Source organism: Caretta caretta, chromosome 2, assembly GCF_965140235.1.
Source record: "Caretta caretta isolate rCarCar2 chromosome 2, rCarCar1.hap1, whole genome shotgun sequence".
NCBI lineage: Eukaryota > Metazoa > Chordata > Testudines > Cheloniidae > Caretta > Caretta caretta.
The window spans coordinates 152,882,414-152,896,624 of record NC_134207.1 but is presented as its reverse complement, the minus strand read 5'-3'; the positions used below and the strand labels follow the sequence as shown (position 1 = coordinate 152,896,624).

Genomic DNA, 14,211 nt, shown 5'->3' with positions numbered 1-14,211 from the left:
TCCCCATATGTTTTTAAAATTCTTTCCATTGTCCCCTTCTTCTTCTTCAACTACAGCTATAAAGTTTTGATGCTGCATCATGATCAGATCTCTGGCTTTTATGACGGTATTCCCCAAGAAGGGTCTGCAGTCCTTACTATCCACCATCACAAACTTCAGTTGGAACCATCTGTTATTTTTTGGGTTAATTACTATGAGGTTACATTTTCCTATGGACTGCATTATGCTCCCATAGTACATTATTAGATGGTGCCTGCTCTTTGCAATGGGCATGTTTGAATCCAAATCACCCTGAAAAAAATCTCACAGCAGAAGACCTTACTAGCCAGCTGAAATCATACATCATACATTAATATTGTGGCATGCACGGAGGTTGTAATTGTCCCTTGTTGCTTTTCTGACAGCATGAACCTATACTTTCAGACTCAAAGAGAGAGTCATGATATCATTGCTGCTGTCTGATGTGCCATCCCCTCTTGTACAACTCTGACTAAATCTTTGAGATTTTCCTCTGCTCTCACACACACTACTAAAATGGTTCCATTTGCCATGTTCCTTGCACTGCTGTCCTAGTTATGAGCATTTCTCCTTTACCTGCTGTCACAAATCTGTTCAAGTCACATCGCCCCTTATAAGCTATGTGGGAAGTGTGTGCAGATGAGTCCAATTATTCCTTAATTCAGCAGATATTGCTGTGTGTTGTTCTAGTGGGCTGGCTCTCAACGCTCCTGCCAAGGCCTCTCGACTGTCTGGTCCCCTCTCAGGATCCCAGGTCAAACCACAAAACCGCTCGCAGTCAGCAAACAGGGTTAAACAAAAAAAGGTAAGGAAAAATCTGTAAGCAGCTCCCTCTAAAATATGGGCCTCTCTTACTTCAGAAGGGCCTTGGGATAATCCATGCCTGCTTCAGAATCCACTGGGGCTCCAGTGGAAGTCTCAATCCTTTTTCCTATTCAACTCGGGAGTTCTGCACCCTCCTTCTGTGAGGGCAGGGGCTCTTGAGACCAGATGTCCTCTCTTCGGGGCTGGAGAAACTCAATCTGTTCCCTTCCCAAGGTTGCCCCACAGCTGAGTGGAGTTCCCTCTTTTTAACTCCTCTTCCAGTCCTGGCATGATTGGCAGGTGTGGCAGGTCAGGGCCATTTCAGCCTAAAGCAGCTTCTTAACCCTCTTCATGCTAGTGCGGGGTTTATATACCCCATCACACCTGGTCATGCTGTCTCCCACGGTAAAGGAATCTTACTCTGAGTATGGAACCTGGCCACCTGCTCTGCTTTGCTGTTGTCTACATGTACACTGCATGTACTTCTGAGGGTTTTGTGCCCCCAAGGGCTTTCATCCTTTCTCTTGAATCTTTTGCCGCATTCTGCATGTCTTAGCATCTGTCTAACGAGAGATTGCCTACTAGGGTTGCCAACCCTCCATTAATTCTATTGTTGTCACTAGAATAACAGTCCCTCCAGGAATCATGGGCCCACTGACTCCAGCTCCACTGATTATGAAACCTGCAGTGCCTAAGTGCCTTTGTGAATCTAGCCCTATGGGCCAATGTGCATCTTTAGGTGCCAAAATACCTTTAAAAATTCTGGCACTTTGGTGATTTTGAACATTTTATCCTCTGTGCCAAAGCCAAGTCCACACACAGACTGCCAATATTGAGATCAGAGGCCTCTAGAATGGTCTCACCACAATCTTCTTTCTTTTGGATGTGAATATTCTTATTATATTCCATGTCTCGGTCTCTTCACGACTAGACTACTGCAATGCACTCTACACCTCAAATCCAGTTAGAAACTGAAGCTGGCGGGAGAATGCAGCTTTTCACTTGCAAAGAAGAGTATCTCATCATGAGCACATAAAACTAGTGCCCTACAATCTTTGCAGGTAAAATGAGGAGAAATGCCAGATACATCACTCTAAAGGCACTGGCAGGAGAGAGTGAAGAAAAAACAGACTGGTTTCTCCACTCCCTGCTTAAGCTACAAGGGTTTGTAGGGGCTATATGGAGAAACTGTGGCTTTTGGGAGGCATGTGCAGGGCATGGAATTCTTATTGGGAACTGGTTCTATGGAGGGGCTGAGGCCTTGCAATGACTGTCATGGATAGGGACTGCCACCTGGGGGATGTCTGTGGAGGGGACTATGGATTACAGGAAGTTTCTGTGTGGAACAGACGATTTGGTGAGAGGACTGAGGCTGAAGGGGGAATATCTTGGGAAGGCTGAGGTTCTTCGGAGGGGAGACTGAAGACTGAGAAATTCTTCTGGCAGAGACTAGAGTTATCTGGAGGCCTAAAGCCTTCTGCATGTAAGAAACTGTCTCTTGTGGCATGTATGGTGGGACTGCAGTTCTTGGAAGGGATCCAGAGGACACAAAGTTTAGTGAGAGTGTGTTGGGCAGTCATAGGAAAGGACAGAGGACAAAAGGGGAGGGCAGAGACTAGAGAACTGCAGGAACAAAATGGAACCAGAGGCATATGTGGTGAGTAAAGCTGGGAGAATAACAGATTTTTCGGTTCATGATAGTTTTAAAAAGGTGAAAAATATTTGTTTGGGGTCAAATGAAACATTTTGTTCCAACACAATTGAAATGAAATGTTTAGATTTTGACCATTTTAAAACATTTTTATTTAAAAATAAAATTAAAGAAAATCTAAAAGAAACTAAAAGTAATTTGAAACCAAAAAAATCAAAATATTTAATTTACAGAATGTAAAAACAAAACATTTAAAATTTTTCAGAATTTTTTTTTCAAAATTAACATTTTGATTAAACTGAAATTCTTGAAATGATTGGGTGACACTGACACAAAACATTTTGGGGTTGCCGAGTCTGCTTTTTCACCAAAAAAGATTCGGATGAAACATGCAATTCATTGTTAGTGATGAGTTGAGGGGACAGAGAAGCAAAAATGTGAAAGGTGGGGGGAAAGGTGTGAAAGGGATGAACGAGTGATATGCTTTTTTTAGGGAAAAGGGATGGGAGAGAGGCTTTCAGAGAGGAGGGAGAATGATGCTTTTTGTGGCAGAGGAAAAAGCAAAGGATGGGATACTTTTGGAGAAAAGGAAGAGTAAGGATTTGTGTGGGAGAGGAAGAGAATGAGGTGACAGCATGGAGAGAGGAAAGGAAAGTGAGACAAAATTGAAACTGGACAGTTTCTGATAAAGGGAGAGTCATGAGAGAGTAAAGTTTTGGGGGAGATGGGGTTCAGGAAGGGGAAGAGAGAGAGAGTAGAAGGCTTTCTGAGGTGAGGAGTTTAAGATGACCCCACAAAGCAAAAAAAAAGTGTTTGTCTAAGAAGGCCTGAAGAATGAGTTTTCGTTACTTGCCCCGCCAATTTTGTGGTGTGTTGTTTTAACCATTTAATAGCCATGGTTATAGTTTGCAATATTCTACATTTTAAGGCTACAGTTTTTGCCCTAGCCTTATAGATTGCATTCCATGTTCCTTTCCCACTATATTTTTAAAATTCATATGGACCTTTTTTGCTAGCAACCCAGCAAGTCCATACTGTATTACACTCTGTGGGGATTTGCAGAGCGGGGGTAAGGAGATTCCTTAGCTTGTGGTTTTCTGTCATGTTAGATTGTGATTCCTACATAGGACAGCTCACTTACTTACCAGATCAGTAGTCGGGGGTCACCAGTGTTATTAGATGTTCGGCTGTGTGTGTGTGTGTTCTCCCTGGGTGCTGCCCCAGCTCTGCGCAGACAGCTGGCACAGCAGACCTCGAGCAACCCACCCAACAACCATAAGATCCATTAAGGTACAAAGGCACCAGGCCAGGTTTATCATTGACAAAGCATGCTAATAGCACCTGCCAGACTCTACAAGGATACTAAGACATGTATGCCCATGACAATGGATGCAGCTCAGTGAATGGCGGAATTTGTCATTTCCCCCACAGCTGGCCAAAGATACTTCCTTTTGAAATAACTCTTTATACCCTGATACAAACAAGTTACATACTGCCCTTCTGACATAGTTAGTTACTGCCCCCTGACATGGCTAGTTATCACCCATCACCTTGTACATGTTGGTTTGATCAAAACATCTCTATTACGTACTGTCATCCTGACCTTATCTTTTAGGAGGGGTCAGTGTGTTTCTGTTATTTTGGGGAAATGTTTTTGTACCGTCCTTGATATGGGGATGTTCTGGTACCACTCTTCTGAAATGTGTTTGCTTGAGTGCTCTGTGTCTAGCCCTTTTTAGGAATGTGTGTTTCTGCAATATCAGACCTGCTCTTGAGCCAGGTTCTGTGAACTTGCAAGCAGGCAGAGCCTAATGTTTGCTCACAGCCTGACTCTTGCTAACTTTGCTTTATATTAGCAAGGCTTGCCCACTACTTTAGCTCAGGCCTCATACCAGGCCTCTACTACAAGGGCTTATATTTCAGGCTCTCTTCCTACTACAACATACACATAAAAAAGAAACAAAAGGCAGCACAGGGCCTTCTCCCCGCCCCTTTTCAATGCTACCTTTGGAAGTGTGTCTTTGGGAGAGGCGATGCAATAGGTGGGGGAAAGCAAGTATGGGTCTTGTTTGGGGAGATAGTGGAAAACTGAATTAAAGGTCTGGCAATTTTTTGGTGAAAATTTTCCCAATAAAATGAACAGTTTTTGTTTCAAGAAAAAAGGCAAAAAGTAAAAAAAGTAAGAGAGAGTTTTACTTTCATTTTTAACTTTTAAAAAATCCTCTTTTTTTGGATACTTTTCTGGTGTGAATTTTTTTTTCTGACTTTCTCTTACTTTTATTTGGGGAGGTGAATAAAAACTAACAGAAAGTGAAGCTTTTTTCCAAAACTTTCATTTTGAATTTTTTTATTGAAACGAATAAACAAAAATGATTATTATTAATATTTTTGCAAAAAAGTTCAACCAGCCTTACAAAGTGCTTTTCTGGAGAATTGGAACTATTAACACACATAGAAAAAGGGGATTTGAAAGGTTTTGGAGGAAGAATGAATGGAAAAGAGAAGGGAACAGAAAATGGGAGTGAGAAATACAAGCGAGAAAAACAGACAGGAGATATATGGAACTGAGGAGTTAAAAAAATGTAAAAGATGTTATGATAATGGTTGATGATCGATAGTCACCTTCGGTGTTTCTTAATTATTTTCTTTCTTTCTCCCTCCACCCCTTTCTACACTGTTCTCTGCCTCTCCTCCACTACATTCTGCCTATCTTTCTACTCATACTTCTGCCCTCCTGCTGGAGAAGGGGTGAGGACTCCTATCAGGATGCAGTCCTGGATGCTGTTTGGGGCCTCTATCAAGTATATGAGCTTTGTGTCAATTGGTGTCTGATAAATTTGAAGCTCTCTAGACCCCTCTAACTGCTGGAAAGGAGAAGTAGCATTTTCTCTCTGTACTTCCCCTCTTATCCCAGAGTCTCTTGGCCTCTGTGACCTGGTTGGATTAAAGAATTTTGGGGCCCTGTCTACTATGAAAATTAGGGGGGCCCCCACCTTCCTTAAAGTAGACAGAGGTGAGAAGAAGCCCAGCAGCCTAGGGCCCCAAACCTGCCTCAGTTCTAAGTGCTCATCTTAGAGTACTCTTAGTACTCAGCTTTCAGTTCTAAGTATTCTAAAGCCACAAAGGTGTATATATAGGTTAATTGGAGGAAATGCAGGAAAGTCCAGCAAAACCAATTAGAGTCGTGGGGGGATTGATGTGTGATATATACACTGGTATCTAGTAGCCTACTTCAAAACCATATTCAGATGCACTCCTAATCTTATTTCTTCACCACTTCTCCAATACTCGTGGCTGCCCACACTGAGATAATATAGCTGTCATTTCCTGTCATCTGGCATTTTCATGGACATTCCTGAGAAGAAACAGATTTACAACCTTGTGTGTATCAGAGTTTTACACAGAGATTGTAAGTTTAAGATATACTTTGACTAAATATTCTTTTCACTTTAAAAAAAATCCAGCGGTTTATTTAAATAAACTGGAATTACACAAGAAGCATCAGAATTACTTGGTGTGCCTCCAGAGGAAAGATGTTCCAAATGGACATAATAGACATTTCTGGGTTTTTCTATATACTATAATTTTATTATTTGCATGAAATTGGAACAAAAGGGGGAAGCTCCATGTTAAACTGTAAGAGAAAAGGGTTAAGTTTTAATGGTCCCAAGGAATCATGGCTCAGTGTGTTATACATAAGCCACTTGGATGCAAGTGAGGTGTTGACAGGATCTTTCACTACCTCAAGTTTAATATAGTGTTTGGCAATTAAATTGGCCATCTGCACACAGAAGGGTGACACTTAACTCTCAAGAAGAATGAACATTTATTTAATTCAGTTATGTATAACATTCCTTTTGCATATGATCTCAGCAGAGGAAAAGGGAGAAACAGCATGTGTACACTAGGAAAAAAGGGTGGTTTTGTCATGTGCTACCTAATACATATTAAAATCCTAGCATAGAAAAGGCAGATGTGGAGGGTGACAGTTTATCTGAACCAGATAATGTGTTAAAACCAACATTTTCCTTGCCTACACTAGGATTTTAACATGTGTTAGCTAGCACTTTTTTTCATAATGATGACAAGAGCAGAGAGAGAGAAAGACAGGGCAGAGGGTTAACTCACTCCAGGATCATAAGAAGTGAAGTATAAATAAGGGGAGTGAAAATAAGAGGGTGCAACTAGTTCTATCTCCTCATTCCCCTAGACCACAGCTTCTCAAGCATACACTTAGCACAAAAGCAGGTTTGGACACTAGATTTGCAAGTGCGCAAACTGATGCTAGAGGCTTAAATGTAGGAACAGGCTGAGCCTAGATTTGGCCTGTGTACTAGCTAAACCAATAACCAAACATATGTAAGGGGACTGTTGCCTCCTTACTAACATTCAGTGGGGGTGTTTTAGTTGCTAGCTCCCAGTGCTAAAAAGGGGGAAGGGTCTATGGGGAATCAGCCCCCTGAGACTGACAGCCCCCAGGAACAATGGGGAGAGGCCAATGCTCCACGTCAGCCTGAATGACAGGGCGGGCAGGCTAATCAGGGAGTCAGGAGGCCAGGGAGGTCCCGTCCCCCGTGTGAGCTGGATTTGCCTGGGTCAGACAGAGGAGAAAAGCTAAGGAGAAAGCAGGGGCTCGAGCTAAGTTGGGGAGCAGAGCTGGGCCAGATCCAGAGAGAGCAGACCCTGTCCTGGGAGCAGAGCTGCAGCCCCAAAGCCAGAGGCACAGCTCAGAGAGAGCAGACTTGCCCTGGGAGGAGAGCTGCAGCAGCAACCAGAGCCAGAGGGGCCAGAAAAGCAGCCCAGGAAGCAGGTCAGTGCTGGGAGCAGAGTCACAGAAGCAGCCTGCAGAGCAGAGCTGTCCTGGGAGCAGAGCTGTAGCAACCAGAGCCAGAGGGGCCAAAGAAGCAGCCCAGGGAGCTGGAGGCAGAGCAGCAGCAGCAGCAGCAGTGCTGAGACAGAGTGGTGCAGCTGGGGCTGGAGCAGTCCGGAGCTGGGTGTGGTGAGCAGCTGGGGAGAGTGAGGGGGACCCTGGCTAGCGGGCCCAGCACAGGGAGACGCCTCAGCCAAGAGGCTCTGCAGGCCAGGCTTGGATCGTAACCCCGACAGGGCGGGGGCGACACTGGGAAGAAGGGTCCTACCATTTAGAGCCTGAGAGTGTGTGGCCACCACCAGAGCAAGTGTCCACCCACAGCATCCCTGCAGCAAAGCCAGGGCCTGAGAAGGCGGCCTGGGGCTTACAAGGAACAGACTGTGAACTGCCCTGGCATTCCAGAGACGCTGTTTGTGATGTTCCCTGCCACAGAGTGGGGTGGATGTGTTTCCTTTAACCTTTCCCATTTTTCCTTATTCTTTTTAAAATTAATTGTTGATTAAATAACTTGCATTTGCTTTAACTTGTATGTAATGGTCAGTGGGTCAGAGAAGTGCCCAGTGCAGAGAGAGTACCCCAGAGTGGGGACACCCTAGCCCCTGTCCTAGGTGACCACAGCAGGGTTGGGGGTCGAGCCCCCCAGGAATCCTGGGCCCAGCCTTGTTGGAGTTACGAGGACTCTGCCAGACAGGAGAGTGGAAGGGGAGTCCTCAAGGGCAGGGAGACCACTGGGTAAAGGAAGTGGGAGCGAGGACTCAGATCCTTTCGCTAGCCCACTTCACCGGGGTAGTGCAGAAGCCAGGAAAGTTCCCCACAATAGCGGGACTATTCCCCCGCTTACATAATGATAAAATTCCTTCAAAAGTATATATATTTTACAAATCAAAAGATGCAAAGGAGGATGTAATTAGAACTCTAAGGCATTTTTTATTGCAAAAAGGTGTAGTTTGTAGTACAAGAGAGCTATATTGATGTAAAATTCTAGGTAGTCTTTACCTCATGTAGCTAGTTAAGAGGTAAACCCCGGGTGATTTTACCTTGAAGTACAAATACACCTTTCTTGCAGTGAAGAAATAGCCTAAAATCTTGAAAGGTAGAACACTAGACGTTGGGTAGAGCCCCGTGCAGGACTATTCTTTAATCCCACTATTATGGCAGTGGGTTCTGCAGGAGCTGTGGGATCCACATTGAAAAGATTAGTTAAGGTTGATGACTTGTCTACATAAAGTTTTTTTTTTTGTTTTTTTTTTTGCAAGAGTGTTGTTACAACAGAGTACAAATCCGCAGCAGAGATATGCTGCACCTGTGCAAAGTAGAATAACTTGAACCGGTCTGAGCCTCACTTTACCACAGTGCATCACATCTACTCTGTATCAGCATAGTTATACAAATACAAAATCCCTAACAGAAGCAGGCTTTAAGTGCAGTAAATGCCATCTGGCAATAAAGACCAATGAGATTTAAACAATGGATGCATTTTTTCCCATTAATGATGGAAGTAGGTCCCTTAGCATTAAACATTAGAAACCACCTTCTTATACTAATAGTTAAGCAGCTCTTACCTCAGAGAATCTTTGTACATCCTGGGTTAGAGTTCCCACCCTCTTCCATTGATAATATTTGAGTAACTTCAAAATTGCAGGATTCACTGCATTATCAGATGGTACTGTCCGGAAGAAATAAGGATATTTTTTCTTATCAGCCAGCTCTGGGGTTGTTGCTGCAAATGAAAGCTGAAAAACAAAGAAATGGAAATCTCAATGAGTGAAATCAAATTGCTGGCCCCATAAGAAGCTTACCCTACTCAATGCAAGGTAAAGTACATGAGGTGATGAATTATGGACATTTGGAGAGTTTTTGACTATCTTACGTTAAAGAAATAACAAACCTATTTGAAATCTTGCTACAGTCTTTTACTTTTCAGAAATAAACCTTTTCAACCTTATCTACCTTTTAAACAACAACACCATATATCCTATTAAACTTCACAACATTATAGCCCATCTGCTACAAATTTAAGTACATGATTCATTAAAGTTTTGAGAGGGTAGCACTACAAAATTCCCTGGGTCAGATTAACCCCACCCATATTAAAAACCAGGGGCAAGAAGCTTTTGGGGAGAAAATCTCTGAAGAATCCCCTGTGGAAATCCCTCCAACTTCCCTCCACAAGAAAGGGTCCAGAGTCCACTGCCAATCCTGGACACCTGTGGCTTCAGTGGAAGATGTGGGTGTGCAGAACATTTAAAAATAAAGCCATTTACTTGTCTCTATGTGAATTCAGGTGTCTAAAGCCATGGAGGAAATCAAAAGGCAGCCAAGATAAGCACTCAGAAGTCCCTGGCTCTGATTCTCCAAGTGTGTTAGTTAGACAATGGTTCTCTCTGGACTGTTGTATTAGGACAGGGACAGATTGTCCCTGACTCTTGCACAACTTTTAAAATTAGGCCTCTTGGGTGCCTAAATGTGGAGTTAGATGACTAACACCCAGTACACATGTCTGGAAACGATGACTACCTCTCTGACTAAGTTTCTCCTCTGTAAATTGGAGCTGATACAGACTCACATTTCAGTGGGGTTTTTGAGCAGTAATGAGTAAATGTTTTTTAAAGTGCTCTGAAAACTAAGGCACTGGCTCAGAGCAATTCTAACTGACAGTGCTGAAAATGGCAGTTTTGGAGTCTACATTTCCAACGTTGTCAACACCAATCATAATACTGTAGGACTGGAAGGGACCTCGAGAGTCTTCTAGTCCAGTCCCCTGATCTCATGGCAGGACTAAATAATATCTAAACCATCCCTGACAGGTGTTTGTCTAACCTCTTCTTAAAAATCTGCAATGATGGAGACTCCACAACCTTCCTAGGCAATTTATTCCAGTGCTTAACCACCCTGACAGTTAGGAAATTTTTCCTAATGTTCAGCCTAAACCACCCTTGCTGCAATTTAAGCCTATTGCTTCTTGTTCTATCCCTCAGAGATTAAGGAGAACAATTTTTCTCCCTCCTCCTTGTAACAACCCTTTATGTACTTGAAAACCGTTGTCATGTCCCCTCTCAGTCTTCTCTTCTCCAGACTAAACAAGCCCAATTTTTTCAATCTTCCCTCAGAGACCATGTTTTCTAGACCTTTAATCATTTTTGTTGCTGTTCTCTGGACTCTCTCCAATTTGTCCACATCCTTCCTGAAATGTGTTACCCAGAACTGGACACAACACTCCAGTTGAGGCCTAATTGGAGTGGAGTATAGCGGAAGAATTACTTCTCATGTCTTGCTTACAGCACTTCTGCTAATACATCCCAGAATGATGTTTGCTTTTTTTGGAACAGTGTTACACTGTTGACTCATATTTAGCTTGAGGTCCGCTATGGCCCCCAGATCCCTTTCCGCAGTACTCCTTCCTAGGCAGTCATTTCCCATTTTGTACGTGTGCAACTGATTGTTCCTTCCTAAGTGGAGTACTTTGCATTTGTCTTTATTGAATTTCATCCTATTTTCTTCAGATAATTTCTGCAGCTTGGCCAGATCATTTTGAATTTTAATTTTATCCTCCAAAGCACTTGCAACCCCTCCCAGGTTGGTATCATCTGCAAACTTTAGAAGTGTACTCTAAATGCAGTTAAACTTCTGTTCAAAACAGTGGGAAATTTTAAAAAAAATGTCCACATATCAGCATGTCAGAAGTGAGAGGAGACAAGTTCAAAGAAGCCTTCCAATTACTTCAGACCTGTACAGGCCAGCTCCTTACCATCTGAGCGCTGAAGCAGCCCATTGATCCACCAACTCTCATCAGGGATGACAGGGGTAAAAAAAAGAGGAGGAGGAGAAAAAGGAAAGAAATGAAAGGTGACCTTCCTGACTGTATTTTACTTCAAGAGTGACACATTATATACCCATCTTAAGAACTGAAGAGGCATCCTAGATTAAGAAGGCCTCTCAGCTTCGTCTTGCACCTATAAAAGGTTCGGGTTATTCCTCATACAGAGACTTCCTTTACCCTCTGCAGGGTTGTCTAAATGCCCCTTGCCTCCCAACCATTCATATTTGTGTGCTACATTTGTGGACATCCAATTGGGTGCCTTATGCATCAATACCTATGATGCCCTCATTTCTTTTTCTCAGTCCTCCTCTACCTTTCCCTGTACCTCCCCAATCCTCCTCCTGCATCACCATTTCCCTGGATTCTAATTACTCTCCTCCTTCCCTGGGACTCCTTAGTGCCCCTAACGTCCTTTCTGTCTCTCCCACAAGTTACATTCTATCTGCTTTTCTTCTGCTCAACTTTCAACCTAATATTCCAACTTTCTCTTTCTTCTTTTCCTTCCTCACTTAAGGGGTTTTTCCTCTGTCCCCTTGATGTCTCTATCTACCCTCAAACCAATCCCGAGCCACTTACTGCACATTGCCACTGTTGTGGGGGCAGCGCACTCAGGTACACATTTAAGGATGCCAGTTTCTACCTCCATGCATCTGGAAACAGCAGAACTGAGAAAGTCAAAAGAACCCTGCTGAATTGTCGGATGTACAAAACTACTGGTGCTGAAAGGCAGCAGTTTCGTGAATATCTTTCAGACAATCCATATGCAGCTGCTTAGGAGGTAGCCTATGTGGTACCTGTGTTTGCCCCAGGCCTTCCCACCTACTTCCTGAAAATGCCCCCATTTCTGACATCCATGGGATACTTGTGGTTATGTTCTGCGACAAGTTTAATACTCCAAATCTTCTGCCAAGAATATGCCTCTCAGGCTGCTGCCACCCATGCATGGCTTTTGAATCTCTTTATTGTAACAATTTGATAAAAATTGGTGCTCTCCATATCATATAACAGAGGGGAACATATGGCTCACAGTGATTTATTTGCAGAAGAATCCATACAAAATTCACTGTTCTTATGCCAGAAGGATTTTTGGTTGATGCTGAAAAAAGCAACGGAAGTTGTCTAATGAGAGCATAATAAAACTGATCTTTCAGGCTCAGCAGAAGAGTGATAGAGCACAGGTGCAGTATATAAATGTATCCAAGCGCACTATAAAGTATATTTGCATTTTTTTGACCATGCATTCTTTAAATTCATTCAAGAAACATTATATTGATATTCAAAAAAGAGATGGGTCTAAACCAAAACATCAGATCTAAATACTCCTGCATGTTGACAAAGGTTGGATGTAGCTTGGAAGAGATAGGAGCCTGATCCTAAACTCAGGAAAATAATGGTGCATTGGTTTGAATTTGGTCATATTTGGGAGATTTTTTTCACAAACAGAAGGGCTACAAACTATTTAAAAAAAAAAAAACCCAAGGTTAATGTTTGCAGAAGTGGTTGGTTTACCCTCCATGGCTCACCAAGGAAAGTTTCCTGCTGCTCACTGGCCAGCAGCTGATTGGATTTTTCAAGCCCTACACTACTATCCATTTAACACTGCACTGCACAATATTCTAATTAAAGCAAAGCTTCACTTACCAGAATTTATGAGCAAAGTACATTTTATGATCACGTAGCCTTGATTTTCTTTCATGGCATTGATTGGCTTACTTGTTAATTCATAAAATTTTATATTCTGCCACGTGTCTGCAAGTAATTAATTCAGAGGAAAGCCTGTGAAAAGAAGTGTCCAGCTTCTCTGGTTTGCCGAGTAAAGTTGAACTCTTTAACGTACTGTACAAAAGAGTGCTATAGCTGTAAACGAAGACCTCTACATCAAGTTGAGAGAGAAAAGCTCTTCAAGTAAACAGTCCAGTACGAAAAGGCAGCTGACAGCTATGCTGTACAAAGCCTGGTGACTGGAAAAGACTTAATTTGGAAATTAATGCAATATAAAAAACTAACTTTGGATCAAAGAAAATAATATGGTGGTTGTTTCAGAAATAAAAGTTGTTGAGATTTTACAGCAACACAAATGAGGAGAGGAGCTGAGGCAGGTTTCATAGTCAGTGAGATGTGCTTGCCTAGAAGGAGTAGGGTACAAAGAAGCTTGGACCTGTCATGTTTCTTGCATCAGTTAGGATTTTGCCCCCCGGCTGATAGTGGTGCTGTGTTGCAGCCTCAGAGGCAGTGTGGTGTGGTGCTGATGGGTCTCCTCTCCCTGCCCATTGAGAACAGGAGCAGAGGAGGCACTCAACCTACTACTGCTGCTGGCTGGTAGGGGTGATGCTGCCTCTGAGGGGCTGCTTGCACACTGCCTGTAGGAAAGTGGGGATGCCGATGAGTCAGATCTGGTTCTGGGCGTGCCTTGTGGTGGCATGCCAAGGAGCTGGCTCTGGGGGTGCCATAGAGGAGGGGGCGGTGGTGGCCCGGGGAAAGGCACTGTCGCTGCCAGGCCTGTTCTACTGTGCAGCCTGTGTCCCACAGGAGCCTGATCTCTGCCACCGGAGTTGATACTATTCAGTAAAATTTTGGGAAACATTTGGTATGGATTTTAGACCTCACCCCTCCTGGTTGAGAACCCAAGTGGTTGCTGCTCACCTGGGCTGTGGGAGACTGTGTTCAAGTCCACGCCCCAACCTCAGCAGAGCAGGGAGGTGAGAACAGGTTTCCCACCTCCCAGGTGACTGCCTAACCATTTGGCTATTGGCTATCATGGGGAGTGCGGATCCCTCTCTGATTTATCACAAGAAAGGACTGGCCTGGCTTAAGGGCCTAACACCAGGAGAGGGCTTATGGCTAAGAATCCTGTGTGAAGATCGGTGCCTTTTTCTGGTCTGTCAGTCAAGTGCCTATGGCCCAATCAGGTTAGATACCTAAGTCCCTTTGTGGCGCTGGGCCCTGAGTCTCACTCTTTTCCTCAGCATTTCACTCTTCTTAGTTTAGGCAGCTCCCCACTTAGCTTGCTGGCTTCTGAGAATCCATTTTTGCCTACCTCTCTCCATA

The 14,211-nt window shown here is 43.5% G+C and overlaps 1 protein-coding gene across 3 annotated transcripts in view; it reads right to left on the bottom strand.

Moving 5' to 3' along the window:
• Window positions 1-14,211, bottom strand: part of GABBR2 (gamma-aminobutyric acid type B receptor subunit 2) — an 854,643-nt gene that overhangs the window by 522,082 nt on the left and 318,350 nt on the right. For all 3 annotated transcript variants that reach the window (XM_048839469.2, XM_048839471.2, XM_048839470.2), the window contains exon 3: window positions 8,906-9,076. In XM_048839469.2, coding sequence (XP_048695426.1) covers window positions 8,906-9,076 — 171 coding nt within the window. The remainder of the gene's footprint in view (window positions 1-8,905; window positions 9,077-14,211) is intronic.